Below are 25,377 nucleotides of genomic sequence, written 5' to 3' on the forward strand. Positions count from 1 at the left end.
TTTAAAAAGTTTAAATATGTTTTAATTCTGAAACCCAGACTGGATATATATTATTTTTTTAAAACAGTTGACATTGCCTGCAGAAATTATTCAAGTTTGGAAACGAAATTTTTAAATTGAGAGTCAATTCCTTGTTGCCATTAAAATATCAAAAGAATAAATGTTTGCACGTTTGAAACTGTCACATGATTTCGATTTTTTCAAAAATTAAGTCGCCAATCAGGCGTGTGAACCGGAACCACTCCCAACACGCCAATTTCCTGGAAATCTTAGGCGTTGTCGGGCCGCGACATCCATGTGGGAACCCCTGGATCATCGATATCTTTATTTACCCAGGATTTTGACCTAAATAATTGCACCTTCAATAATCGCCTCGTAGGTTATCAAAATGGAGACAACAGGAGTAGACAATTGGACTAAAGCCCATGAAGAATATGTATTCGCACCATACGTAAGTATTTCTCGCCATTCCTTTAGGTCACGGCTGACTTAACCTGATTCAGCGATGATTTGGAGATAACACTTGATTCTTATTAGAGGCGTAAGCCTCGGAATTATTTACAAAATTGTTTTAGCCATTGGAAATCGATTTTGGTCTTTTTCTCTACTCAAAACATTTTTTTTCGACACCTGCTCATCTCACCACTTCCAAAAGATCCTCACTCACAGGTGATAACGTCGATTACTAGTTAATTGTTATTACCAAGACAGTCCCGAGAAATATTTACATCTTAGTCAGGATCATTTAAAGATTAGGACTAGATTATTTTCGACATTGGTCCGACCAGAAAGTCATTTATAATTTCAATTAGAGATTCTGGACTGAGTGCAATGGAGGAAGATATCGTCCATTCATGAATATTAAAAATAAACGAAAAATCTCTATTTCGTGCCATCCTGGTCTATTTGTTAATAACAATACGTTTGTAGAAGATATAAACATTCTTTATTTATCCTTGTTTCCTGCTATTTTTTCATAAACACCTTTCGCATTTTTGTAAAGCGAATGTCCGCCGATTATTCTCCTGAGGTTAAAAGGACCCCTTGGAGTGATAGATTCCGTTATTATTTCATTGTCATTAACAAAGAAGCTCTCAAAAATATTTTCTTCCTAGTCAGGGTCATTTGCAAATCCTTTTTCCATTTTCATTAAGGAATACAGTTGTTTCTAACCTCAAACAAATAGTTCTAGACTCCCTCTTCCATTGAATTTATTCCTGAATTGTGAATATAAAAATAAAACTAAAAAATATCCATTTTGCCTCATCCTGTGACGTTTGTTAATAATAAAAAGGCTGTCGAAGTCATGTAGAAATGTATTTTCCCATTTTTTTTGTTCATTTCTATTCAGTTTTTCAATTCTTTCATCAGATACAGCCCTTGTCTCTGGGACACCCCAGCAAATTCAATGCTCCCGATCCCGAAATCGATGACACCCCGACAGCAGCAGAAGAATCCCTCCTCAAGAAACTCCTCCGCAAAACTCTCATTGAATCAAAGCAAGAGGTAGAAATTCAGCGTAAGAATCCAAACTCACCCCTGTACAGCGTGAAATCATTCGAGGATCTGAAACTCCAGCCGAAACTGCTGAGAGGGGTCTACGACATGGGCTTCATGAAGCCCTCAAAGATCCAGGAAATGGCCCTACCAACTTTACTCGCGGATCCACCAGGGAATATGATCGCTCAGTCCCAGTCTGGCACTGGTAAAACAGCTGCTTTCGTGCTGGCCATGTTAAGCAGAGTCGACACGTCGAAATCTTATCCCCAGGTGCTCTGTTTATCACCTACTTATGAGTTGGCTATTCAGACGGGGGAAGAAGCTGCCAAGATGTCCAAACATTGTCCCGAGATCAAGTTAAAATATGCTGTGAGGGGAGAAATGCTGTCAAGAGGTGAGAAGATCACCGAGCACATTATTATCGGAACCCCTGGCAAAGTCTTGGACTGGTCCCTCAAATTTCGATTCTTCGATCTCACCAAAATCAACGTTTTTGTGCTTGATGAGGCAGATGTGATGATTGCCACTCAGGGCTATCAGAGTCAGTGTATCAGGATGCACAAGCTGTTATCCAAGACCTGTTCAATAATGTTCTTCTCCGCGACGTATGAAAAAGAAGTGATGGAGTTCGCTGAGATGATTGTCGACGATCCAATGATCATCAGACTGAGGAAGGAGGAGGAGTGTTTGGATAACGTCAAGCAATTCCTCGTCCAATGCCAGACTGAGGAAGCCAAATACGATGCTATCACAACTATTTATACTAATCTCACAGGACAGGCAATCATTTTTTGTCGAACGAGGACGACTGCTGGATGGCTAGCTCGAAAAATGATGGATGAGGGATTCACTGTTGCCGTTTTATCTGGAGATATGACTGTAGAGGAACGAATCGGAGTTCTTGATCTCTTTAAGGAGGGCTGTGTCACAGTTATGGTGACGACTAATGTGTTATCACGAGGTAATCAGGCGGTTTTTTACTCCCAGTTAATAGCGCAGAAAAAAAAATTGATAAAAGTAATACCGTAGAATCAATTCCCGTTCGTAGCCCCGGAAAATCCAATCTAATTTCCCAATTGCATTTCCTCCCAGGCATTGACGTAGACCAGGTATCGCTGGTAGTTAATTATGATCTGCCAGTTGATCGGCAGTGCAATGCAGACCACGAGACGTACCTCCACAGGATCGGTAGAACAGGCAGATTTGGAAAGAAGGGAATCGCTATAAATCTGATCGACTCCCCCCAGGCAATGGCCATCTGCCAGGAAATGGAACGACACTTTGGGAAGAAGATCGAGCTCCTCGACATTGAATGTCGAGACCTCAAGGCTAAAATTCGCGAGTGAACCTTCCACATTACTTCCTTTCATAGATGTAAGTTTGCAAAACACATTTTGCTCTCGTTATGTGGACTCCCACAAGTGATAATTATTCATTAAGTCACTTAGCTATTGAAGCTTTCGTACTCATGTATTTCCTACCCATATACTCACTTCAGCCTCTATTTGGGCCGAAGTATTTATTCTTATATTGAATACTCATTCGCTATAATCGAAGTAGTTTATTAGTTTCGATTTAATGATTAATGAAACTTAAAAAGATATGTAACGGCGAAAGTTCCATAATAAACGGAAAAATAAGTCACTGGCGGTTTTCATTTAAGTAGAATATTCACAGTCTGTTTCACTGAAATAATTGTCATTCAGACTGTCCTGCAGAAAAGCCCTGACTCGGCTCAGGGCCACTTGCAAGAGAGATAGCAATAGAAAGGCGCTTGAGATCCTAATTTTTAAGGTTCATTTGCCACGAAACGCCACAAATTTTATTGACAAATCTCACACAGAATTATCTCCATCAGCTACGTATCGCAAAAAATCCACAACTGATCTTCAAAACTGATGCTTAACTTATACTTATAACTTGTACGGTCTTAATGCTAAAAAGGGTATATCCACATGGTTTCAGTGGAGTAAAAAAGCGAGGAACTTGCCTGGATTACAACTTGTAGGCATTACGAATCATGAGATCGAAGTAGGCATCGTGATCGATACTCGCGCTCATCGCACTGTAATAATTTATGAATTCCTCCTCAGTTACCTGTAATTAAAATGATTTTCTTAATTATTTTGTGAAGATATTGAGCGGTGATGATATTCACACGTAATTTCTCTTAATACTGACGATGCCATCTTTAGTTGCATCCTGCTCAAAATTTTCCAGGAATTTTTTCATTATACTCTCTTCACTTTCTTCGCCACTAATGTAACGAGGATGACACTTGACATTATAGACACCACGAAGATCCTCGACGGTTATCTCTCCGTCACCATTTTTGTCTAGCTTTTGGAAGGCTTGTTCCACCACTTTCCGCCGATTTTCCGACATGGGGGGCTAAAAGCGAAAAATCAATCAATCCTTTTGGTGCTACGATGTTTCATTCCTCCAAAATATTTCTCAATCTATATCCTGCTTATATTTCGCATTATGAATGTCTATAGAACTTACACGAACAGCGGTAATGAATTCGGTGAGGTCTATGCTTCCGTTTCCATCGACATCCAATTTGCTCATTATCTCATCGATCTCACCCTCATTAAGTTCGAAGCCCATTTCACCGAGGCCCTCTATTAGCTCTTCTTTGCTTAATTGTTTATTTCCGTCCTCGTCCATTCGACGAAACACTCTTGAAAATCATTGTTTACTTCAATCATTCGTAATCATATCTTAACGATATCTCAAGCAAAAGAATTAGACGGCTCGAGAAAATACGAACTCGTTCGCTTTCAAGGACACGACTGCCCATATCTGACATTCTTTCTCACGATTTTCGCGCGGACATATTTTCTAAATAATTGCAAATTAATTCATATTAACTGGTCTCACCTGGCTAACCCGAGAATACCGTTGGCCCCTCGTGAAAGACACAGAAGACGAAGCTTTTCAATTGCATCCGCGGCCCCATGAATAGCCCTTTGAGCCCAGTTCACCATTTCAGCCTCCTGTCTCGTCGTGGCGCTCACCGGTCTATGAAACATAGTCTTTATTGTCTGTAAAAAAGAACTATTGAAAAGGTTCAGCGTATGCAAGTCACACAATCCTAAAAAGATCTGATCAATTTGCCATTCTACAGTTCGATAATGCGAAAGCTCTTCCGGCCAGAAAAAAATAGGGGACCAGTCGTGACGTTAAACTGAGTCAATGGAGTCTATCTAACACTTTGTTATATTCATAACTGATCTGTATTGGCTGGCCCAGTTGTTTATAAATTTAATCACATCACTTATTGTTCCGTAACATCATCTGGGCTCAAATTAGCGCAATTTCCTGTTCCACCCCTGATCATTACTCACTCCCCAACACAACTCCTTCTTTTTCGCTCACCAGTGTCTGCAGAAAATAGTTTACAACTTTACACTTTGCTAAATACAGTTAGTCTCGAAGTTATTTTCAATGCACAAACTAACGATCACGTAATTGACATTAATCTAAGAGTTTATGTCACCGGAAATGAACTCTGCGTAACAAACTTTGTTACATAAAACTATTCAACAATTCCTTTCTCAGATTTAATTGAAATTTTTTATCAGTACAATTTTTGTAAGATTTCGTCATTCCCCACCCCGTCAGTTCACCCTCACTCAAGGTCACGATAGTCAATGACCTCTTCGGAGCTAACAAATTACCCATTGCAAATATCTCTAGTGACATTTCCTGTGTCAGCTTTTTGCTACAAAAACATTTAATGTCCTTATTTTCACACGCCATCCACATAAAAAAAAATAAATAAATGATGATACAATAGCCGTCGCTTATCCGTAATCGATCCATGGAAAGGGCAGAAACAGGCGCTACTTCACTATATATTGAGCGAAAGCTAGCATGCATAAATCATCGGCGAATCGATCGTTCCTCAACTCGTTTACAGCAATTCTGTAGAGTACATGTGCAAACTCCCCAGTCCCTAGTCTAAATAATCATTATAGTAATTTTCATCATAAGATCCACAAAGTATTTCCTGATGAATGTGGCTGAAGGCGAGGCCTGTCATTACATTCGTCTGGAAATCATTGGAGACAGTCTGACGAAGGCAGTTTTTCATCGCTGGCCCAAAAACCGCGATCTAGCCGAGCGAAGCGAGATTAGAATCGCGATTACTCTCGCTTCGCTCTGTCGCACCGCGATTTCAAGTCATGTGACAAAAATTACATTTTTATATTCCAATTTTTGCTATGAAAAATTCCGATAAACATTTTGAACAGTGTGGGCGGTCTCGAAATTTTTTTAATGCATTTGCAAGCTCACAAATTATTTTCTATATTGCTTTCCCTTTTTCTTCGTCCGGGGGTTGACACTAGAGGAATAAAATTACCCCTGCGAGGCGTCTGTCACCTAGTTCAATCATATTGACAACTGAATACTGTGTTGGAGTTAGTATGTCAGTCTTGTTATGCGTTGCATACATGGTTTTTTATACACCGAAGGGATATAAATTTATTCGGCGCATTTATTTTTTAATTACGACCAAGCTTAAGCTGGACATGACATCATCGGCAGTATAAACATTTTATTTCCAAGAGTTAATTACTACTCATAATTTGCGTTCGATTTAGTGGATTTCTGAGATATTTATAAATATCTCAGATTGAACCATATAATTCCCTGCGGCGACGCCTTCTAATTCAACTCATTACACTCCATAAAAAACGGTTTCTACACTGACAATACCGGCCAGGAAAGACATTCTTGAATGATCACCATTAAAATTTTATCTCAGTTATTAACTAGCACCCGTCCATGAATCCCTTTTTATCGAACAATATGGTACACTTTAAATGCAACACGAGTGGGATTTTTTTTCTACAATTTTATTTGTCGTAGAAAATATTTTACTTAATTGTATTAGTGCGTAAAGCGTTAGTTATTGGCTGAAGAAAACAAATACAAAAATTGATAAAGGACTTACCGAAAGCGTTTTCGCAGCAGGTTGATGACTGATAAAAACCACCGGATGATAAATGAATTTGATGGAAATTGCAGAGATGATTTCGAGGAAATGATAAGGTCGATGGGTGCGGAATATGTCGGGAGTGTCCGATGTGACTCGGCAAAATGCCCGGTGAGGAGTGACAACGTTTACCTTTGTTGTAGACACTTTACTCGTGTGGAATCTACTATAGCAAAATGTTGATCAGGTACAACATTTGTTACCTGTAGTCACGTAAGAGGCATTCGATACTATTTCAATGGCGCATTTTTTTTCCTGGGATCAGAATGGAGAGTGCTTCTTCATTAACAAATCTGTTCCAACTTTTATTATGAAAAAAGTGCGACGACAATGCTAATCAATTTTGTAAGAATTGTAGTAACTTATGTACAATATAAGAAATAAATAGTAGCATTAGGTAGAAATTAATTGTGTGAGGGCTTTGAATTATTGTAGACTACAGCAAGCTGCAGTAGCAGCTTGACGCCGGATCTTGGGGCACATAGTCGTCTGTTAACTGAAGTCCTCGTTTACCTGGACGTTGTCTTGGTCCATTACCTCCAGGGCTGTGCAATCCTCTCGAACGAGTGCGCTCCCATAATCCGGGAGTTTGAATTATCTGGAATTATTTGTGTTTTTTTATCGAGACAGTGTGACTTAAAATATCAGTATATTATGCTTAACCCTTGACTTGTACCTTTTGTACAAGCTCTTCGAAGCAACACTTCACTCCATCATCGGTTTTCGCACTACTCTCGATGTATAATGTTTGATGTCTCCTGGCAAACGTCAGACCCTCCTCTATCGAAACCTCTCTGTTTGGCAAATCTATTTTATTTCCAACTACCATTTTAACTATATCAATTTTATTGCAGTATGTGTTCAGCTCTTCTAGCCACGTTTCTAGTTTTATAAATGTGTTTCTGTCGGTCACATCGTAGACCAATATAGCACCTTGGCCATCGCGATAGTAGCTTGGGGTCAGTGTTCGGAAACGTTCCTGGCCGGCGGTATCCTAAAAAAATATTTCCGTCTACGTTTGAAAAATGAATGGAATAAATTAAAAAAAAAAATTAATAGTGAGGAACAATCATGTGATGCTCCATTGAACAAACCCAAATAGCTAATTTCACTGTATCTCCATCAAGGGATATTTGTTTAGTCTTGTAGTCCATCCCCACAGTGCTCTGCATATTCTCGTAAAACTCATCCTCAGTAAATCTCAGCAAAATACTGGACAAACAAATTGCATCATTATCTTAGGATCATCGTCATCAAATTGAAAGACATTTATCGTCTCCATCAGAAATGATTAAAGACCGAGAGATAAATGGAAGAGTATGATGTATAATCTGGTAAAATGGAGCAGAAGGGCACAATTATTGTGTTACTATTGAATATAGTAATGTTCATCACCTGGACTTTCCAACATTGGATTCTCCAATCATGAGAAGCTTTAACGTCGTCAATACTTCTTGATCCATTGTTATCGATACGTGTCTGACTGCTTGGAAACAATTAGGCTTTTATTCGGAATAAATAAATCTAATAATCGGGAATTGAAGGGAATGGCGTGAATATCATTGAACCAGTGGTTGAACACAAAATGGAGCTCTGAGTTGATGAGAAACACCTTTGGGCAGGTTTAATACATTCAACTGGGAGTAATAACTGGTAACAACGTCACTTATGCACACTATGACAATCCCAATTCCCAATCGCTTCCGTTGATGAATTTTTTACTGTCGAAGGTCATTTTTTTATCAACGAACTTGACTCAGTCGGTAAAACGGATCCGTAAATTATCATCAGTGGATTAAATCATTATTTTGGACAATTAATTAAGCAATTGGGGGCAGCATAAATAATCATTCCGTCACAGTCAATCTATACCCTCGATTAATTTTGACAAAGAAAATGATGGGTAACTTACCTTGTGGGGATAATGCCCTCAAACATCTTTACCCTCAGTGTGAGCCGACCCAAACATTCCCTCCCTCCTTCGTATGCCCACAGTCACCGTACATACACTCACACATTAAATGTCAAACTTAGTTCAAGATCTACAGTGCATTCCCCCGCAGAGTCTCAGTGCTCCGCAAAATTTCTCTAAACCACCGCATAATCTTCAAAATTTTCCAGAAATCCCGAGAAATGAGCGAAATCTCGAGTGAAAAATTCCCCCCAAAAGCCCTAAAAATTATCACCCCCATTGCACCCTACATCCAGTGCAAGTGAAACCCTCAGAAGTCCCCACAAATGTCCCGAGACTCCAAGAAAACTCACCAACAATTCTCCTTCAATCGTTTATTCATTGTCAGAATGTCAAATAAACAATCGACCAGTGAGTGATGAATTTATCGTGTGAATAAACCGTCTAATGCCCACGTGTCTTCTGTCACTCATTAATGCGAGGGATTAAACTCAGGGATGATGAGTGTGCGTTTGTATTTGATATCGTGATATATCGGTGTTCTGAGAAAGATGGCCGACGGTGATACGACGGGTCTCTACCCGTGCCCACTCTCCAGGCTAATGTGCAATTATTAACTAAAACCAAGAGGTTTTAACATTTTTTTTCATCTTAGTTTAGACTATTTTTTACGAAGCTTTGATTTTGTCGGCTGAGTGATAGTTGTAAAAACAATTATTTGGGGTTAATAGTGAATGTGAAATAGTGGGGGTGAGCTTTAGGGGCGGAAGTTGGAGAAAAGGTTGAACTAGGGGTCTTATAATTGTGCAATTTGGGTTATTTTTTCGAGATTGACGAGCCACAATTGAGGTAAGATAATTAATTTTTTTTCATTGTTTACAGAGAATTTTTTGGCGTCCGAGGGTCCATTCCTTTATGGGGGAGGAAGGGTTGATAGGTTAATAAGTAATCAAGAGGGCTCATTGCATGTGATAATCGATGACCAGTTTTGAAATAAGAAATAGATGAAAAAATTGTTGACCCTTCTGAAAGACTTGTGGGGATGAAATTATTTTAATTGAGGGGAAGGTGGGGAATTGGGGCGAAAATTGAGTGGGGGTGGGATTTTTCCAGGGTGGGTCCTTGAATTAGTATTTTTCGGGGGTTTTGTGATTCGAGTGGAGCAAAGGGGTGAGTGCATTGGAGTTTTTGGAGAAATTTTATGGAATGGGTGGTATTTTTCAATTTAATTGTTTTTACGCGGGTTTATTGGTGAGAAATGTAACGAGTGGTGGATAATGGACATGGGTGCACTTTCTCAGCCTCGTTTGAGCCAATTAAATTGACGAGGGGGGAGCAACATGGGTGTATGACATCAGCATCACTATCTTCCTCGTTGTGTTAGGGACATCAATTCTAGTTTTCTTGGGTAAATGTGGAACATGTTGGGAACTAGAGTTGAATTATGTATTTTTGTGATGAAGAATGTGGGGGGAGGTGATTGGAGAAATTAGAATGGATTTTATCAGCTTTGAGGAGTGTGAAACGGTCAACAGACACATATTGGGATTTTTTTAAATTTTTTCAAGGGGTCAATGATGAAAAATTATGAGGAGTAGGTCAAAGTACTTTATTGGGTTTAGTATTTGCCGTTTCTCTTCTCGGTTTTTCGACGAAAACACTAGTCATTTATTAGTTCATCTGGCACAGAAAATATGCGGATCATCCCATTTCCTCAGTAACGGGAACTTCGGAGATACACTGTGAAAGACATTTGAAAAAAATTTTCCGATCCGTGAATTCATGAAAAATGATACGTCCGACTTCCCTCCCACAATGTGGCCAATCTAGGGTTAATAATTTCAACTTTCTTAAAAAATTGGCTGTAATATTATCCCGATTTTCCCAACAATTTTCACCCGGAGGTATTGAATTATCTCACCACAGGGGGATATGTGAAAGCCAGGAAAAGCCTGTGAAATCAGAGAAAAGTTTTTATCGATAATTCATATATTCCTCTTTTCATTAATATTACAGCAGAATGGAATGGGTGGAGATAATCGAGCCTCGTACCAAAGAGCACATGTACGCCAATCTGACGACCGGCGAGTGTGTCTGGGATCCTCCACCGGGAGTTCATGTGTACGTGAGAATTTTTTTACACACGTAAACTTTTGTGATTATTTTATAGGCTTGTGGCGTAGGCTTTTATTGATTCTACAGGGGTTTTCCATTGATACCGAGGATGTGACTTTTTTTTTTCATTGACTTTATTGCAGGAAGAAGACGGACAACAATCAGTGGTGGGAGTTGTTCGATCAAAATACCTCGAGATTTTATTATTACAATGCAACGTCACAGAAAACCGTGTGGCATCGGCCGACCGATTGCGATATTATTCCACTAGCAAAGCTTCAGGTAAAGAAAATAACAATTAAATCATGTTATCTCAGTCATAATTGATCTACTATTATTAGTAGCGTATGGAAAGGTTGCGAATTATGGTTTTATTGTGCGACTTTGTAATTTCCTTTTCGTTTGAGAATTTGAAATTCATTGAAGAGTAGAATAATACTTATTTAGATGAAACTCGTCGCGAGAAGTTTTAGAAAATGAACGATAAATAAAAATTAATCTAAATGCAAATATCACCGTAAAAACTTTCGAGAAGGTATCATAGTGGCTAATAATCTAATGACGATACCTTTCCACTTCGAAAATACACTATAATTATTCACCATTAATTGCTACATATCACTATTCGGAAATTTTAACGACAATATCAAAACTGAATTTTATATTCGTTATAGAAAGGATCTTATTCTAAAAAAAAAACCCTCATAATCAATAATTATCAATATCCCGAAAGTATGTCATGCTTATACCTCATTGATTTACAACGGTCAGCTCACCTGAGTCACCCGAATTGTCTGTCAATTCAGAATGATGGCTAAAATTCCTCAAGCAAAAGAATGTGCTATTCCACTCACATTACCATAATTCCAGAAACTCTTCATATTTACCCAGTACAAAAATCATTTCCTCCTCTTCCTACCTCGCAGCCAATTTTTTTTCCAATGCTCAGCACCGGAAAGTATGACTGACTGAGGCGTCTCTTTCTCTAAATCTAAAAATAGATTCATTTTGGCTGGTGAAAAAGATCAGCCTCGAGCTTAAGAATCCTCAGTACCTAAAACGTATCTCAAGAAATAGCTTGAGTAGCTCTTAACCCTGAAAGCCAACCTGGTGGAGAGGAGAAAGGGTCGAGATGGAGTTTATGATTTACCTACTCGGAAGAAATTTATATTTTCTTTTCCTCAGTGGTTTACTTGCTTGGCTATTTTAACTACAAGATTTCCTAATTTCTTTTACCCTCGGCTGGAAGCATTACAGCGAAACGTAATGCTTATTTCCGGGTTCTGGTTAATCTGCTCAACGTTGTTGAAAATGAGTTTATTCGCAGACGCTGAAGCAAAACATTGAGTCTGCAATTTTTTTCTTATTTTCAAATAGTTCAGCCGTTGAATAAGTCGAGTGAAATTTCACGTCTAGCGGTAAACACCATAAAATTTAATAGAGTCAAATTTATTTGTTAATATCTCTTCCACCCCTAATTTTCTTCTGTAAAAAGATATCGAGATGATTGCGTTGGAAAACGTTTGTTGAAAATTTTCTTAATTAAAAGTTAAATAATTTTATGTCAGCTGTCCACATTGCTTCATATTATTCTACCCTTCTAAGGAGTGATATCAAAAAAGGGGCGCAAGATTTTCAGCTGTAGATTATTCGCAATGCGGAAAAGTTCTCTCCGTGGTTTACCATAATGAAGTTAAACGTCGGTTGCTGGTTAATACACCATTTCCGGGTGTTATTTAATTTATTTAACGTTGGTGTAAATGGGGTTTATTTGCAGACATTGAAGCAGAACACTGAGCCGCCAAGTTCTGGTGCTAGTGGAGGTGATGTCCAGTCAACAGAGTCGAGAAGAAAAGAGTCTGTGTCAACGCAAACACAGACAACGTCTGTTGGAAGATCTTCTAGATATGATCAAGATAATACAACAGTGAGTTAATGCCTTTTTAAGACTTAGTACATCAAAGAACTTTTTCAGAAATTCCCCTACGGTTGTTCGTTATCTCCGAGCTTTGTCGAACGGAAATTCCTTTTGTGTGTGAAAAGTTTTGAATGAGCGATGCGAGAGGTGCCAGGAAGGAGTTTGAAAATATCCTCATTCATTACATAGGATGATTTTCACTAGACATTCCCTAAAAAATTACAAAATTCTCCTCGAACACGAAGAAGTGAGGTCTTCGAAAAATCGAGAAATATTTGCTACCGATTTTTTTGAATATCGGAGCAATTTAAAAATAACTTTGGCAGCGTTTATTCCACTGTTGAACACAGTTGTTTGCGATGTTTATCAGAAAATAATCCTGAAGATAATTTGAGCCATCTCTACATCTTTGTTTTACCTATTTTCGACTGACACGTAAGAGAATAAAAAAGATTCTATTTTTGGCTGATATTCCAGGAATGAGAAGGGGTAGAAGGTTGGAAATACTTTCATTGATTGACCAGGGGAATTTTCACTGGAAAATACAGTCTAGCGTTCTATTTTCCTCTGCCTCCTCGGAGGGGACGCATCCAAAATTTTTACCAAGTGATAAATTTATTTTCTTTCCCGAACGGAACGGTTCTATAGCAATACGACAAACTGACAATGTCATATGCATAAACGTCTTTTTCTCCAGAATCAATTATTGGTAATAATTAATAGTATAGTAATTATGGAAAGCAAAAAAATACTTATATTTTACTTTAAATTCCCTCTCAAGTCCCCGCAAAAAATTCATAGACGTCAATAATCCCCTCTGGAACAGTAATCTACGTATTTTTTTTCACTTCGCGCTCTCTACGTATCTTGCTAGGACATATTCCCTTCCCAAAGTTAACCTGAACTCCAATATTTCCAGCACTTGAGTGGTGGGAGTAAGCCCCGTACTTCGGGTATAGGTATCGACCCGAAGCTATCACCGCAGTCTCCCTCGCCGTCATCAAGACGTCCCCATCACCATCATCATCACCACCACCACCATCAGTACAATAACCGTCACTCCCATCGTCATCATGATCAAACAACTCACCAGCCATCCTCATCCTCGTCAACCAGACGTCATCACAATCACTCACAGGACTCCGGACGCTCGAGTGATAGCTCAGTGTCACACAGTCGTACATCGCTGGAGTCCGGTGCTGCTTATCGTCTTCTCGAATCACCACATCGTCATCATCAGCGATCCAATGTACTTCAGCCCCCATCGACATCGTCAAATCGAGGTCACAGCGCTGCAGGAAGTAGCAGCAGCACCGGTGGCTCCGCTAGTACTCTAGAGGCAAGATCACATAAGAGTGGAACACTCGAGAGTATTAAAAATCAAAAAGGCATACCCATTTCTGGCGAACCACCGCCACTCGGGTTGTCCTTATCAACGAGCACTCCACTTTTTAAGAAAAAAACATTCGGGGAACATCCGAGCCAGAGAGACGCAAGAGGAGGGAATGGAGAGTCTGAAAGGAGCAGAAATGGTACTGTTATACTGATATTTCAATTCTATATTTTTTTGTAGACCATTCTATCTCGAGGGTATCTCTTAGAGGATCTTTTCCTAAAGTTGTGAAAAGATGTCTGAAAATCTTTCATGAAATATCCTTCCATCACTAATTGCTCAGATCATAGAACAAACATCGTGAAGATCGATTCTCCCCATTACGAAGCAATTTTCTCCCCTAGTCACCACCAACAATTCAATTATCCACTCGTTAATCCTTAAAAATCTATGTCACCAGGTCGTGAAAGCAGCAGAGGCTCTTATGGCCCAGAGCCAAGTACCTCTCCCTATCGGGAATCTTCGATGGAGCCACGTGCATTCAGACAAGAAATGCCTCCCTATCGTCCACCCGAAATTGCGCCACCCCATACCTCCAAAACTCAATCACAAACTGAGAAATACGGTTCTCTGATAGAAACGAGTAATCGTTATCATCGTGAGCGTGACTCTTATCACAGAGATCGAGTGAATAGCTTGGAGAAAAGTAATGCATTGGGTTATTATTCTGGTGGTGTTCATGCTAGAAATATGAATAAAAATGATGTTCCTGGTAATATTTGCGGAAGCAACATTGGGAGTATTGGGAGGCGGCATCATGGCTGTGCTGGTTCACTGTCTGAAGCTAATGTCAGGGAGATTTATAGTGCAATGCTGGCAGAGAGGAGTGAAGCCTCAAAAAGGGGAAATCAACTTGGAAATGTCACCAAGCAAAAAAGTCTCGAGGTATCTGAGAGATCTAGGGATAAGGAGAAGGAGAGGGAAGAGTATGGGCGTACTAAGTGCAATAATTTGATGGAAAATAGCCAACAGGTAAGTTATAATCCATTTGAAATCAATAAATTCCATCGACATGAAATTATTTCATCAAGAAATAGTTTTCGGAGAGAGAAAGTCAGACAACACTTGTTACTGGGAATTGTTTCAGGCACTGGCGAGAAGCTACAGTTTTGTACAGCAGCAGAAGATGCAGCAGATGAGGAGACGCGAGCGGGATGATGATTCTATGCATGAGAGGTACTTGGTAGGACAGGTGCACGATCAGAGGCACAGACTCGGAAGTAATACCAGTAGTAGTAACGATAGTAACTCGAGTGGTAACAGTGCAATCTGTGATGAATTGGGAGGGAATGTAGAGGAGGAGGTCGACGATAGGAAGAAGAGGAGCAATGGAAATCCTAGCCCACCTGCCTCACCCTATTATGGGAATTTATTGGTGGACGCTGATCACTTATTGCCACTGCAGCATTATATACTGCAACAGGCTAAGCTCTCTGGTAAGATTTTTAATATTTTTTTCAATTGTTCCATAGAACAATCCTTTGAAGTGACAGCTGATTGGCAATATAATTATCAATCATGTATTGTGTCACGAGTACTTATTGTTACCTCATGACAATAGGCTTAAAGAAAGCACAATTTTTTAGAATATATTTGTTGAATATATTTTTTGCTGAAGAAATATGAAGTAGCATTCTGATGAATAATTGATGAGTTGAAGTTGGAACAAAAGTAATATCATTAGTTTTGAATCCCACACTTTGCATAGCCGTGTTGAATATATCATATCAATCATTTCGCATTCAATATTTTTTTGTCTCATGCATTGTCATAAATAATTGATGAGATAAATTTATAATGAAAAGTCACAATAGATTGTCCAACATTCTTTGTGCTATTCAGGTTGTTATAAATTCGGAGATCCTCTATTAGCAGAGGAAGGCGATGACTCGTTGGACGAGGATGGTGGAAGGGAGGTGGACGACAGTGGTGAGGGTAGAGGAATTTCCGGTAGGGGTGAGGATGACTCAGACGATCAGTTTGCGGATGACGAGGCTGCTAGCAATCAGGGGGATTCTTCGAGTCAAGAGTACCTGGAGGATCACTATGCCGGTGAGTCATAGACCATTAAATTTAAATTTATTCATATTAATTGTTGCATATATTAAGAAAAGTTCGTTTTACATCACAAACAGTTGCAATTAAGTGGTACATTTCTTTTTATACGTTTCTGTTTTTTAAAATTCTTTTTACTGTATAAAGAAGATAGAATGGGTGAATGCCACTACTCGAGAATGAGATGTATAATGAGATAAAATGTTCGAGGATGAAAAAAAGCTTTAGCCATAGGCTGATACTTGACAGCGCAATATACTCTAGATTATTTCAGGGATGACTGGAGAATCGAAGGCCTGAGGGAACTACTTTTTTCCAATTCGAGTATTTCCCTCTTCGTGAATAAATATATGTATAGTGATTGGCCATTAGAAAGTTTTTTTAGTCACATAAGCGTCATTTTTGGACCATGTGAGGCTCCAGTAATTTTGAAACTCTATTTGACGTAGATGTACCCTTAACCGACCACTTTTTTGCCACAGATTTGGGCAACTACGACACGGCAGGTTTGGCAACCTACTACAATACAGCCGAGACCCTCACGAGATCCCAGGCAGCAAGTTCAGCCCAAGCAACTCTACCGTCAACAGCCCCCCTGGCCCCCTCCCTGACCCCTCAACAAGCCTCCACCATTCCCTCCTCTCATCCGGAAATTCGGGAAACGAGTGCTGTCGGCTCCACGAGACCGATATCCTTGCCCGCATCAAACGTATTGACAAGCCTAGTCAAAAGCTACGATATAGCAGATGGAGATGATCACAGGAGGGACGATTCGACCAGTGGTGGTGACATTGAGAAATACGCGCAGGATAATTTGAATTTAAATTGTGGAAAACCGAAAGGTCTCAGATTACTCTTCAGGAAAAAATTCAGTGTTCGAGATATTCTCAGTTGGACGAAGGATCCTATTCCCAGGCCAATGCTTAACGTTGTCGAGGGTGAAAAGTTGCTGAAGAGAGAGGCCTGTAATTTGTTCAGATTGGTACAGGTCTATATGGGAGATAGGAAGGCCAATGTGGGTATGACATTGGATGGAGTTGCCACTGACATTGTGAATACGGTATTTTCAAAACCACCACTGAGGGACGAACTCTACGTGCAAATTTGCAGACAGACGACTGAAAATCCGAGGAAGGAGAGCTTGAGACGGGGCTGGGAGCTCATGGCCGTGTGTCTGGCTTTTGTGCCACCCAGTGCCACCTTCGAGCCTTGTTTGGAGGGCTATATGAATCGACACAGAGATCCTAACTTTCAATTTCCCGAGGTCGCCAAGTGGCCGATTCATGTCCAGGTCAGCCATTATGCCACTGTTGCTTGCCGAAGGCTGCAGAGGATCGGAGCACACGGCAAGAGGCAACCCAGGAAGGCTACAACTGAGGATATCGATCAGGCTAGAGTAAGTGGATGATTTTCAGGGAATTATTGAAATTGCCCAGTGACATGCTACATTACAAAACGAAGAAAAAATAAATTAATGCCTGGGACAATATCTTGAGCATGTGATCTAAATCAATTATTTCGCTAATTTCCATCTAATAATTTCAAATGGATTGTCTATCTCTCGGAGATCTTTGACAATGATAAATTTAATTAGACAAAAAAGTCGCCAATGTTTTACCCCACCCCAATAATTCTATGTCAGGAATTCTCTCGCTTAAACTTTTCTTTTAACCTTCTAGCTTCAAATATTCCGAGCGTCCATGTTTGGTGCAACCCTATCAGAGGTGATGGCACTCCAGCGTGATCGTTTTCCCCAACGTGACCTCCCTTGGGTGCAGACAACGCTGACTCGTCAGGTACTGGTACGGGGAGGTACTCTCACAGAGGGTATTTTTCGTGTGTCAGCGGACGCTGATGAGGTCAGTGCGTTAAAATCGTGCCTGGACAGATTCGAGGACGGCGGATCCCTTGCGGCTTCTCAGGATGCTCATGCCCCTGCCTCATTACTGAAACTCTGGGTGCGAGAGCTGTACGAGCCTCTCATTCCAGACTCATTCTATGCGGAGTGCGTGTCTATGAGGCATGACGAATCAGAGGCTTCCGCAGCTGGTGCTGCTGCTATTATTGACAGACTTCCTGATCTCAATAGACGCGTATTGTGTCATTTAATGCGTTTCCTTCAGGTAATTAGTCAATGCCTCTTTCTTTCATTATCACGGGTGCAAAACCGGTTACCAGAATTACCGCGCATGTGTTAATAAAGTTTTAAATGAATAAATTTGTTTTTCACAGATATTTGCAAGATCAGAAGTAGTCGCTCGTACTAAAATGGACGCCAATAATTTAGCTATGGTAATGGCACCAAATATATTACGTTGTACCTCACAGGACCCACGCGTTATACTTGAGAATGCAAGAAAAGAAATGGCTTTTGTTCGCATACTAATTGAGTCTCTGGACACAGCTTGGGTCGATGATCTTCACTGACCGTGCCATCGTAACTAAAGGATAAAAAAAATTAATCTTTGCACTAGCTCCCCTTTCACTATGCCAAAAATACCTACGAAAAGAAAAACTTGATTTTTTGAGATAAAAAATCCGCTGTAAATTATCACCCCGTAAGATTAATTTTTTTTTAATTTTTTATTTGTCGTTTAGTGTCGTAATAATTGTGTTCACATGGAAATTATAATTAATATAAATAACGATTTGCCATTTTTCTTCTGAAATTAGTCTCAGATCGCCTTGGCAATAAAAATAAATGCGATTATATGATTAGTATAAAGTAATGGTAATGCCAATTGGAAATTCTCATTTCCCTTTTTTTCTATAAAACCACCAATCGCTATTTATTATTTATAAAAAAAATGAAGAGTTAAAATACAAGTTTAATTTGGTGATTATTATATGTACAATATAACGCCTGATGTATATGTAATTTAATCGAAAAGAAGTCTTGTTATCTTGTAAATTCTCATCATGAAGAAGTATCTCATTAAAAGAATATCATTGAGAGCGAATTTCACTTATTTCTGCAGTTGGATAATTGTACACTTCAATATTGATACAATTATGAAATCTAAAATAACAATGCCATGTAAAATCAAAAGCAATATCCCACTTGTTTACCTCCAGACAAAGATATCGGGATCGTTCTGTTTTAGTTTTTCTAATTTTTGTAAACTAGTTTGAAAGGTAATACCTCCGGTCGGTAGTTCGAGGAACTTCGAAAAATTGAATCCGTCAAAGCAGTCGGTAAAAGAAATCTTGATTGTAAAATCCCTACATATCTCTATTTCAAATGGATTACTAATAGCTTTCCGTCCGTCAGTGGGGAAATAGTTCCCTAAAAATAGTTGACTTTTCTGTTACTCAACGCGATTATAAAATGAAGAAAGACCGGTTATTTAAAAATTTCGGCACACGGAAGAATTAAGAAAACAATTGAGTTTCTAAAACCATTATTTATTAATAGATAGCACTTTCCAGGAAAAGCAAGTGCGACTAACCCAAGATTTTACTGCTTGCAAACCTTCAACACTTGTGAAAAACTTCCTGAGAGCTTTCCAAATTCTTAGAAACGCAAATTCGTTTATGAGTTGCCATTAGATTTCTGAGAGTGTAAACAAAACATGTGTTCAATAAATTTACAACTAAAAGTATTATTGAACTTTACATAAACTTGAAAAAGCATTGTAAATACTGTATGTGATAATCTGTGATCTCGCGAATTAAATTTTATCGTTTCACCCTAGATAACATTGAATAAAATTTAAAGGATGTACGAAGAGTATCGGTGTACGGCGTGAGGAGGTCAATATCAGAAAACATGTTTGCCCATTAATCAGTGAACTTTTTAAATTTGAAATTAAAGAAATTTGAGATTATTTCTGGAAAATGCAGTTTATCAAGAATATTATGCTTTCGACAGCAATCCTGGTAGACAAACAGGGAGAACGAAGCCTGTGATTTATTCTTATAATCTTCATGCCCATTCTCTTGGGTCTTATTCTCATTCTTATCAAAGTAAACAGGTAAAAGTTTACTTAGAATGATAGACCGAAGAGCTTTCTATGTTTTAGCACCTGCATCAAGTGCTAAGATAAATCTCTCGAAACTTGGGAAGGAAAAGCTTTTCCACGAGCGTGCATTCGAGTCCTAACGATGGAAAGGATATTTCATCGTCAGGAGACGAACTCATTGCTTGTGGAGCTAGTTATAAGTTACCCAGAAGGAAGTGCATGTAGGAAATGAGACTTGGGGACCGCGAATCTGCTGAGATGGTTTGGCAAAAACCGCTAAGGTCATACCACCTGACGCCACACAATTCATTTATTTATTATTTCTTGTTTCCGTAAAAAAATGTTAATGTTTAGCAGAGTGTATGATATACGTCATCCAACGTGAAGAGTCTTTTGTAATTTATGTGACATTTCAATGACCTCCCTCAGCGAATTCTCACACCGATTATTAATCGTGTTGTTTATGTGCCAGTACTTGCTGACAATTTCACAATCAATATCATTTCTGTGGGGAAGTGGTAGACCGAGATAACTTGGCTTATCGCTCAGTCGAGTTTGTCATAAATATCTCCGGAATCTAAGGGAGATAGGAGATTTTTTGTAATGACATTTGTACATCTAGTACATCATCAGCACAAAAAAGGTGCAATAAAAATTTTACCAGCTCCCTTCAACTCCAAGGTATTCATGAACAACTGGTCAATAGTCAATCATATTTATCTCGGTTTACCTCTTCGCAACTGAATTGAATTTTCGTTCAGAGTCAAGTCCAAAGAGGATTGACTCTCCTCTTTGGCTAAGTCGCATTCTATTTCACTTTTATTCGTGTCAAATGGTAAATTAAAAAATAAGGGGTTATTATCCTGAAATATGGGGTTTATCAGGCGCGTTATTAGTCTCCTTTCTTTTCGTCAAATGCATTACCTAATTTTGTCACGATTTATTCCCATAAAAATGTCTGGAGTGAAGACATGTGAGCATCACGTTCCAGTATTATGCCTCCTTATTTCAATTGTTTCAGTCCTCATCCTAATAAAGCATTCGTCTCGTGTACAAGGTATCATTTCAGGTAATAGTGGCTACGTGATCCACAAGTTTCCGGAAATTAAAGCATCTGTATAATTCTGTATACAAGTTTTCTCCTACGGAAAATCGTCCAGCCGTGACACAATCGAGTGTATGCTATGCGTTCAAAAACAGGAGCCTTAGACTTACGAGTTGGTGAACAATGCCTACCAGTATGAGATAGTTTCAGGACAATTGTAGCCACCAAGAATCACTCATCAGTTAAATAGTGGAAGTCGTTCGAGGAAGGCATGCAAAGTGCTTGAATCCCACGTCAAAAGAGGAGCATGATTAGACATAGAACAATCATGGGACTGATGAGAAGGCCTCGACGATGATATTGTTCACGTTCAAGGAATTCAACTTCCCAAACATAATTATAAAATTAATTTTTCCACGAACGCTGTGATCCTCTGCTGTGGGGGCTTTCCATGTTTTGCATACGTTTTTGATGAAGGGATTATCGACAAAAAAAAATATTTTCCGCGGCCCTAACTGTCTCTCCCAGTGAATATTCCCTCCTAGGATTGAAAAAATTCCGTATATTATTTCGCACGAGAACCTGAAGAGTTTATGCCAGACAAATAGTGTCTCGCGCATGAAAAAACTATTGACGAGTGGATAATCCCACCCTAGACCGAACTTTTCCCTCCAGTCGATGTAGAAATATTCCAACGGATAATAATCGGAGAGGGAGTTGAAGAGTCTTCTGTTATCACCTGTAATGCACTGATAAGTGCTCAATGAGCTCGCAAAAATTTCATAGGATTCGTATATAATTGCACTGATGAAGTGTTACTTGATGTAACTCGACTCATTTCCTTACCACACAATCAGCGTTTCACTTTACCCCACCCGCCCCTATTGCTCGCCTGTTTTACACGCTCGAGGATTTTTTTCAAATTTTTTTATCCCGATGCAACTTGAGTCGGAGGTCGTGTCTGATATTCTCAGGGGGCGTTTGGCTGAAACGCCAAACGTATGATCACAAGAATGAATGTCGTCAACAATCACTTCTTCATGTTTTTACGGTCTTCGCAAAGAGGTTTTTGCAAAAATGATATAACAATCATGACGTTGGTAATCAGTAGTTCCTCCAACTTCTCGGATTTTCATGTCCAGAGTCACGTAGAAGAAACACCTACGTCAAACCTCCCGCCCACAGGACGAACAATTGTATGAAAAGGATCCTCAGTCCTGGTATTATTTATTTAAGCGGTTCATCTGTACAACAATTGAGTTACACTCTCAGTAGTGAAAAATTGGCGTAATTTGTTAATGAATTTTGCGAGAGATTGATTGAGAGAAAATTAGTCAGTTCAGAGGTGAGCTAACTGGGAGCTTTGGCATCTGCTGCTTTGGACCTGTCCTGATCAGCAATTACTGATTTCTGGAGAAGGTGCAATGAAAATTGTGCCTTCCGAGGTATAATTGCTTTGCAACGACCGTATGAATCGATCATTAACCAGTAAACGGCTTGAAAACCTCGTTCAACTATCTGCCTCAATTCAAACCTTATGAAGACTTGAATTGTCTGGCATGAGACTCCAAAAGGTAAAGAGAGAGAGGGCCGAGTCTGCGTGTCTCCGAGACATTACGATTGTCGTTCATCAGGTTTCTAGTTTAATAGCCGGCACAATCACAAGTGCAATTGGTGCACTAAGCTTCTCCGAATAGCTACAATAATCCCAACAATTTAGCGAAATAAAAGCACTCTCGTCATTTAGTTAATGTCTATCCAAACAAGTCTTACCACTCGATATCTCGTGGAATACCACGCGAGACCTCTGATAAAACAATTCACGAGTTAACCGTGACACGAATATACATAATTAAAGTATTGTGATGCTAATGCGTTGATGTCTATTTACAGAATGATTTTGAGTGACAGTTCAATCTTATTGGAATGCCACTTGATAAATTCAAGGGAGAACACGACAAAAATTGACTTAATTAAGGTATCAAGTAAATTCAAACCCGATCGATCAGACGTAAATCACTTCAACGCTCCTGAATCGATTTAGGGAGACGAGAGTAACTGATCGATACAAAATCAAACCATAAAATATGTATAATTTCAGTTACAATAGTTCAATAAAAATGAATTTCATTAATTTCGGGTGCGACAAAGGCGTTTTTTTTTCACCGGCCGATTTCCATTTTCTCTAATTCTACGGGCACCCGCAGGGTGAACATAGGGGTTTTCAAAAAAGATAAAAATTAATTCGTTTCTAATTGAAAAAAAAAATTTGTCGCTCCCTAAAAATTCCTCCGAAGTTGTAATTATTTTCGCACAGTACCTCTCTAATTTATCCAACAATTTCCGACGGCCGCGAAGTCTCGTACAGTGGCGCCTGCAACTTAACAATTAAGGGGTTATTCTCATGTGAGCACTTCAAAAAATCGATTTTTTTTTTTTTTTATATTTTGACAGTAAAACCTATTGAAAACATGCTGTGAAAAATTCAGATCGAAATTCATAGTATTTGATAAGTTACAGCTCATAGTCGCCGACGTGTAGTAAGCGATTGTCTACCAGGCTTGAAACTTTAAACGCGTTTTTCTCGAATCATCATTTTCTGAAACGGTCAAGGTCCTACAAGAAAAAGTATTCAACCGATTGCTTTAAAATTTACATATGTTCTTCTACTCATTTATAGTTATCGTCCCTACCACAATTGTTTATTTTCGACAATATCTTCATATTTTTTTTAAACGATTTGTAACGAAAAAGAAGGAGATTTTCGTGATTTTTTTTTTGAAGTTCGATATTTTTTTTTGTTTTTAATGAAATTGATTATATTTGGTAGGGACGATAGCCACAGATCTACTGAATAATAATCCATTTGATTTTTTTATGTCAGACAACATGAACAGCCGCTATCACCTTGACCAGTGAACTACCTTTTTTTGTTGGGGACTACTTTGACTTAAAAAAAATATATGTTAAAAAAGTAAAAAACGAAAAAAAAAAATTTTTTCGTATATTTCAAAATACAAATAAAAATATATTGAAAAATCAACATGATTGAAGTTTGTTGTGGCATAAAAAAAAAATTCCGAAAAAGTGGTAAAATATAGGCGTTCACATGAGAATAACCCCTTAACACGACGTTCATCCAGGCAGCGCATGCCACACACCACACTGCGCATGCGCTGGGATCTTCTCTATAAAGGTGTCTTACCGCTGTTTCCACAGCCAGTAACCAGTCAATCTTCACGCGTATTCGTACAACAATCGTAAGAGCATTTTAGCGGCAGCATTTGAACATCTTCTCATCAAGATTCAGTTCAATTTTTTAAAAAATCCGCGATAATAATAATCGTGCAGTTTCGCTGTTGCAAGCGATAGCGAGAATTCCTTCTCAGGATCTCTGCAACAACAATCGAATAAAATAAATCTCTCGTGAGAATTGAAAAGTGAAAGGAGTTAAAATGCCTGCAGACGTAGCCATGCACACGAATTTCCTTCAATTTAACCAGTCGAGTCTGAAGGACTCGAATGTCGATTCCTGCTGGAACACGGAGAACATGACCGGCTACATGAACCTCATAAGCCCCAAGGGCCATCGCCAAGGGGTCCAAGTCAAAGTTTATCGAACGAGTGTCGAGCATTTCGCCGTGATCTATCCCCAGAAGAAGGTGTGTCGTCCCCTCGGTGTTCTGAATCTCAAAAATACAACGATTGAACGATCTGGTGATGAGGGATTCATCGTACGGCAGAAGGGCTTCGACACAACCACCATTGCCCTGACATTCCACGTGGAGAACAAACAGGACTTGGACTACTGGATTCTGGCATTCACAGCGAGATGCAGTCCACTGGTGCATCAGAGTAGTCTACCCATCGTCGAGGAAGAGGAGATCTAAGTGCACATGGCCTTCGATAATGGCCGAAAGCCTTTTCATCATTTTTTTTTTCCTCGCTCCTGAACTCAGCAATTAGGGGTGGTCTTTTGAAAAATATCCAACTGATTGAATACTTCGTCTCAGTGAGCACACCCCTTTTTACAGAGTAAAACGAGGCATTTTTTTCATCGTCTCAATGTGGAATGACTAGCCGTTAGACTGATACCAGTGATAAAGACATCACCGGAAAGTATAATTCGTGGTAACATTGGACTTGAAATGAGTGACCATGTGGTACGTTTAAATACAGAACACGTGGCTATTGTTGGATTCCGATATAAAAAATAACTCGACTCTCTTCATGTACACGAAATCCATTTATCTGAAGAATTACTGCTGGACTGTCCCCTATGGGTATCTTGTCATTTATGGGATGGCCATCGAGCTGAACTTTGTCGGAAAATTGGAGAGGGTTGGCCCTTGGAGAGGGTAAGTCCCAAGGACAATTGGCTGTCGAAACTGAGGGGTGGTTGGACTCTCGAACGGTGAATTTGGGCTTTTCCCTTGGGCAGCAGTAGCTTGCGAAGAGGGCAATGAACTTCG

The 25,377-nt window shown here is 39.2% G+C and overlaps 4 protein-coding genes across 7 annotated transcripts; 2 read left to right on the forward strand and 2 right to left on the reverse strand.

Moving 5' to 3' along the window:
* The first annotated feature begins 241 nt into the window (after positions 1-241).
* LOC135168770 (DEAD-box helicase Dbp80-like) lies at positions 242-3,144 on the forward strand. Its single transcript, XM_064133285.1, has 3 exons — positions 242-451; positions 1,372-2,461; positions 2,593-3,144. Exons 1-3 carry the CDS (start codon positions 389-391, stop codon positions 2,844-2,846), a joined length of 1,407 nt encoding a protein of 468 aa, XP_063989355.1. The 5' UTR covers positions 242-388; the 3' UTR covers positions 2,847-3,144.
* Positions 880-6,617, reverse strand: LOC135168782 (calcyphosin-like protein). Of its 3 annotated transcripts, none has more exons than XM_064133301.1 (5): positions 6,464-6,617; positions 4,384-4,547; positions 4,006-4,183; positions 3,682-3,891; positions 880-3,597 (listed from the first exon to the last, which is right to left on the reverse strand). In XM_064133301.1, the coding sequence occupies exons 2-5, from the start codon at positions 4,533-4,535 to the stop codon at positions 3,496-3,498; spliced, it is 642 nt and encodes a 213-aa protein (XP_063989371.1). In that variant the 5' UTR covers positions 4,536-4,547; positions 6,464-6,617; the 3' UTR covers positions 880-3,495. The 3 variants fall into 3 exon arrangements, with proteins under 3 accessions (XP_063989371.1, XP_063989373.1, XP_063989372.1); XM_064133303.1 differs by having other exon boundaries at positions 4,384-4,524; positions 6,464-6,612; XM_064133302.1 differs by having other exon boundaries at positions 4,384-4,560; positions 6,464-6,610.
* A 165-nt stretch (positions 6,618-6,782) lies between these two features.
* Positions 6,783-8,228, reverse strand: LOC135168781 (ras-related protein Rab-18-B). Its single transcript, XM_064133300.1, has 4 exons — positions 7,901-8,228; positions 7,600-7,717; positions 7,182-7,499; positions 6,783-7,103 (listed from the first exon to the last, which is right to left on the reverse strand). Exons 1-4 carry the CDS (start codon positions 7,966-7,968, stop codon positions 6,942-6,944), a joined length of 666 nt encoding a protein of 221 aa, XP_063989370.1. The 5' UTR covers positions 7,969-8,228; the 3' UTR covers positions 6,783-6,941.
* A 277-nt stretch (positions 8,229-8,505) lies between these two features.
* Positions 8,506-18,858, forward strand: LOC135168757 (filaggrin). Of its 2 annotated transcripts, none has more exons than XM_064133259.1 (11): positions 8,506-9,266; positions 10,434-10,538; positions 10,676-10,814; positions 12,310-12,459; positions 13,370-13,982; positions 14,244-14,815; positions 14,931-15,279; positions 15,716-15,895; positions 16,381-17,294; positions 17,578-18,021; positions 18,131-18,858. In XM_064133259.1, exons 2-11 carry the CDS (start codon positions 10,438-10,440, stop codon positions 18,323-18,325), a joined length of 3,657 nt encoding a protein of 1,218 aa, XP_063989329.1. In that variant the 5' UTR covers positions 8,506-9,266; positions 10,434-10,437; the 3' UTR covers positions 18,326-18,858. The 2 variants fall into 2 exon arrangements, with proteins under 2 accessions (XP_063989329.1, XP_063989328.1); XM_064133258.1 differs by having other exon boundaries at positions 8,507-9,266; positions 15,686-15,895.
* Positions 18,859-25,377: the final 6,519 nt, after the last annotated feature.

Source organism: Diachasmimorpha longicaudata, chromosome 13 (genome assembly GCF_034640455.1).
Source record: "Diachasmimorpha longicaudata isolate KC_UGA_2023 chromosome 13, iyDiaLong2, whole genome shotgun sequence".
NCBI classification, from domain to species: domain Eukaryota; kingdom Metazoa; phylum Arthropoda; class Insecta; order Hymenoptera; family Braconidae; genus Diachasmimorpha; species Diachasmimorpha longicaudata.

What these genes read in the sequence shown, in the direction of transcription:
- LOC135168770 (XM_064133285.1), top strand. Translation starts at nt 389, where the DNA reads ATGGAGACAACAGGAGTAGACAATTGGACTAAAGCCCATGAAGAATAT. An exon ending in AATATGTATTCGCACCATAC is followed by an intron (nt 452 to 1,371) that starts GTAAGTATTTCT and finishes TTCTTTCATCAG; the next exon opens with ATACAGCCCTTGTCTCTGGG. An exon ending in GACTAATGTGTTATCACGAG is followed by an intron (nt 2,462 to 2,592) that starts GTAATCAGGCGG and finishes ATTTCCTCCCAG; the next exon opens with GCATTGACGTAGACCAGGTA.
- LOC135168782 (XM_064133301.1), bottom strand. Translation starts at nt 4,535, where the DNA reads ATGTTTCATAGACCGGTGAGCGCCACGACGAGACAGGAGGCTGAAATG. An exon ending in AATTCATTACCGCTGTTCGT is followed by an intron (nt 3,892 to 4,005) that starts GTAAGTTCTATA and finishes TTTCGCTTTTAG; the next exon opens with CCCCCCATGTCGGAAAATCG. An exon ending in ATGCAACTAAAGATGGCATC is followed by an intron (nt 3,598 to 3,681) that starts GTCAGTATTAAG and finishes TTTTAATTACAG; the next exon opens with GTAACTGAGGAGGAATTCAT.
- LOC135168781 (XM_064133300.1), bottom strand. Translation starts at nt 7,968, where the DNA reads ATGGATCAAGAAGTATTGACGACGTTAAAGCTTCTCATGATTGGAGAA. An exon ending in CAGTGAAATTAGCTATTTGG is followed by an intron (nt 7,500 to 7,599) that starts GTTTGTTCAATG and finishes ATATTTTTTTAG; the next exon opens with GATACCGCCGGCCAGGAACG. An exon ending in TCGAAGAGCTTGTACAAAAG is followed by an intron (nt 7,104 to 7,181) that starts GTACAAGTCAAG and finishes AAATAATTCCAG; the next exon opens with ATAATTCAAACTCCCGGATT.
- LOC135168757 (XM_064133258.1), top strand. Translation starts at nt 10,438, where the DNA reads ATGGAATGGGTGGAGATAATCGAGCCTCGTACCAAAGAGCACATGTAC. An exon ending in GCAACAGGCTAAGCTCTCTG is followed by an intron (nt 15,280 to 15,685) that starts GTAAGATTTTTA and finishes TGTGCTATTCAG; the next exon opens with GTTGTTATAAATTCGGAGAT. An exon ending in ATTTAATGCGTTTCCTTCAG is followed by an intron (nt 18,022 to 18,130) that starts GTAATTAGTCAA and finishes TGTTTTTCACAG; the next exon opens with ATATTTGCAAGATCAGAAGT.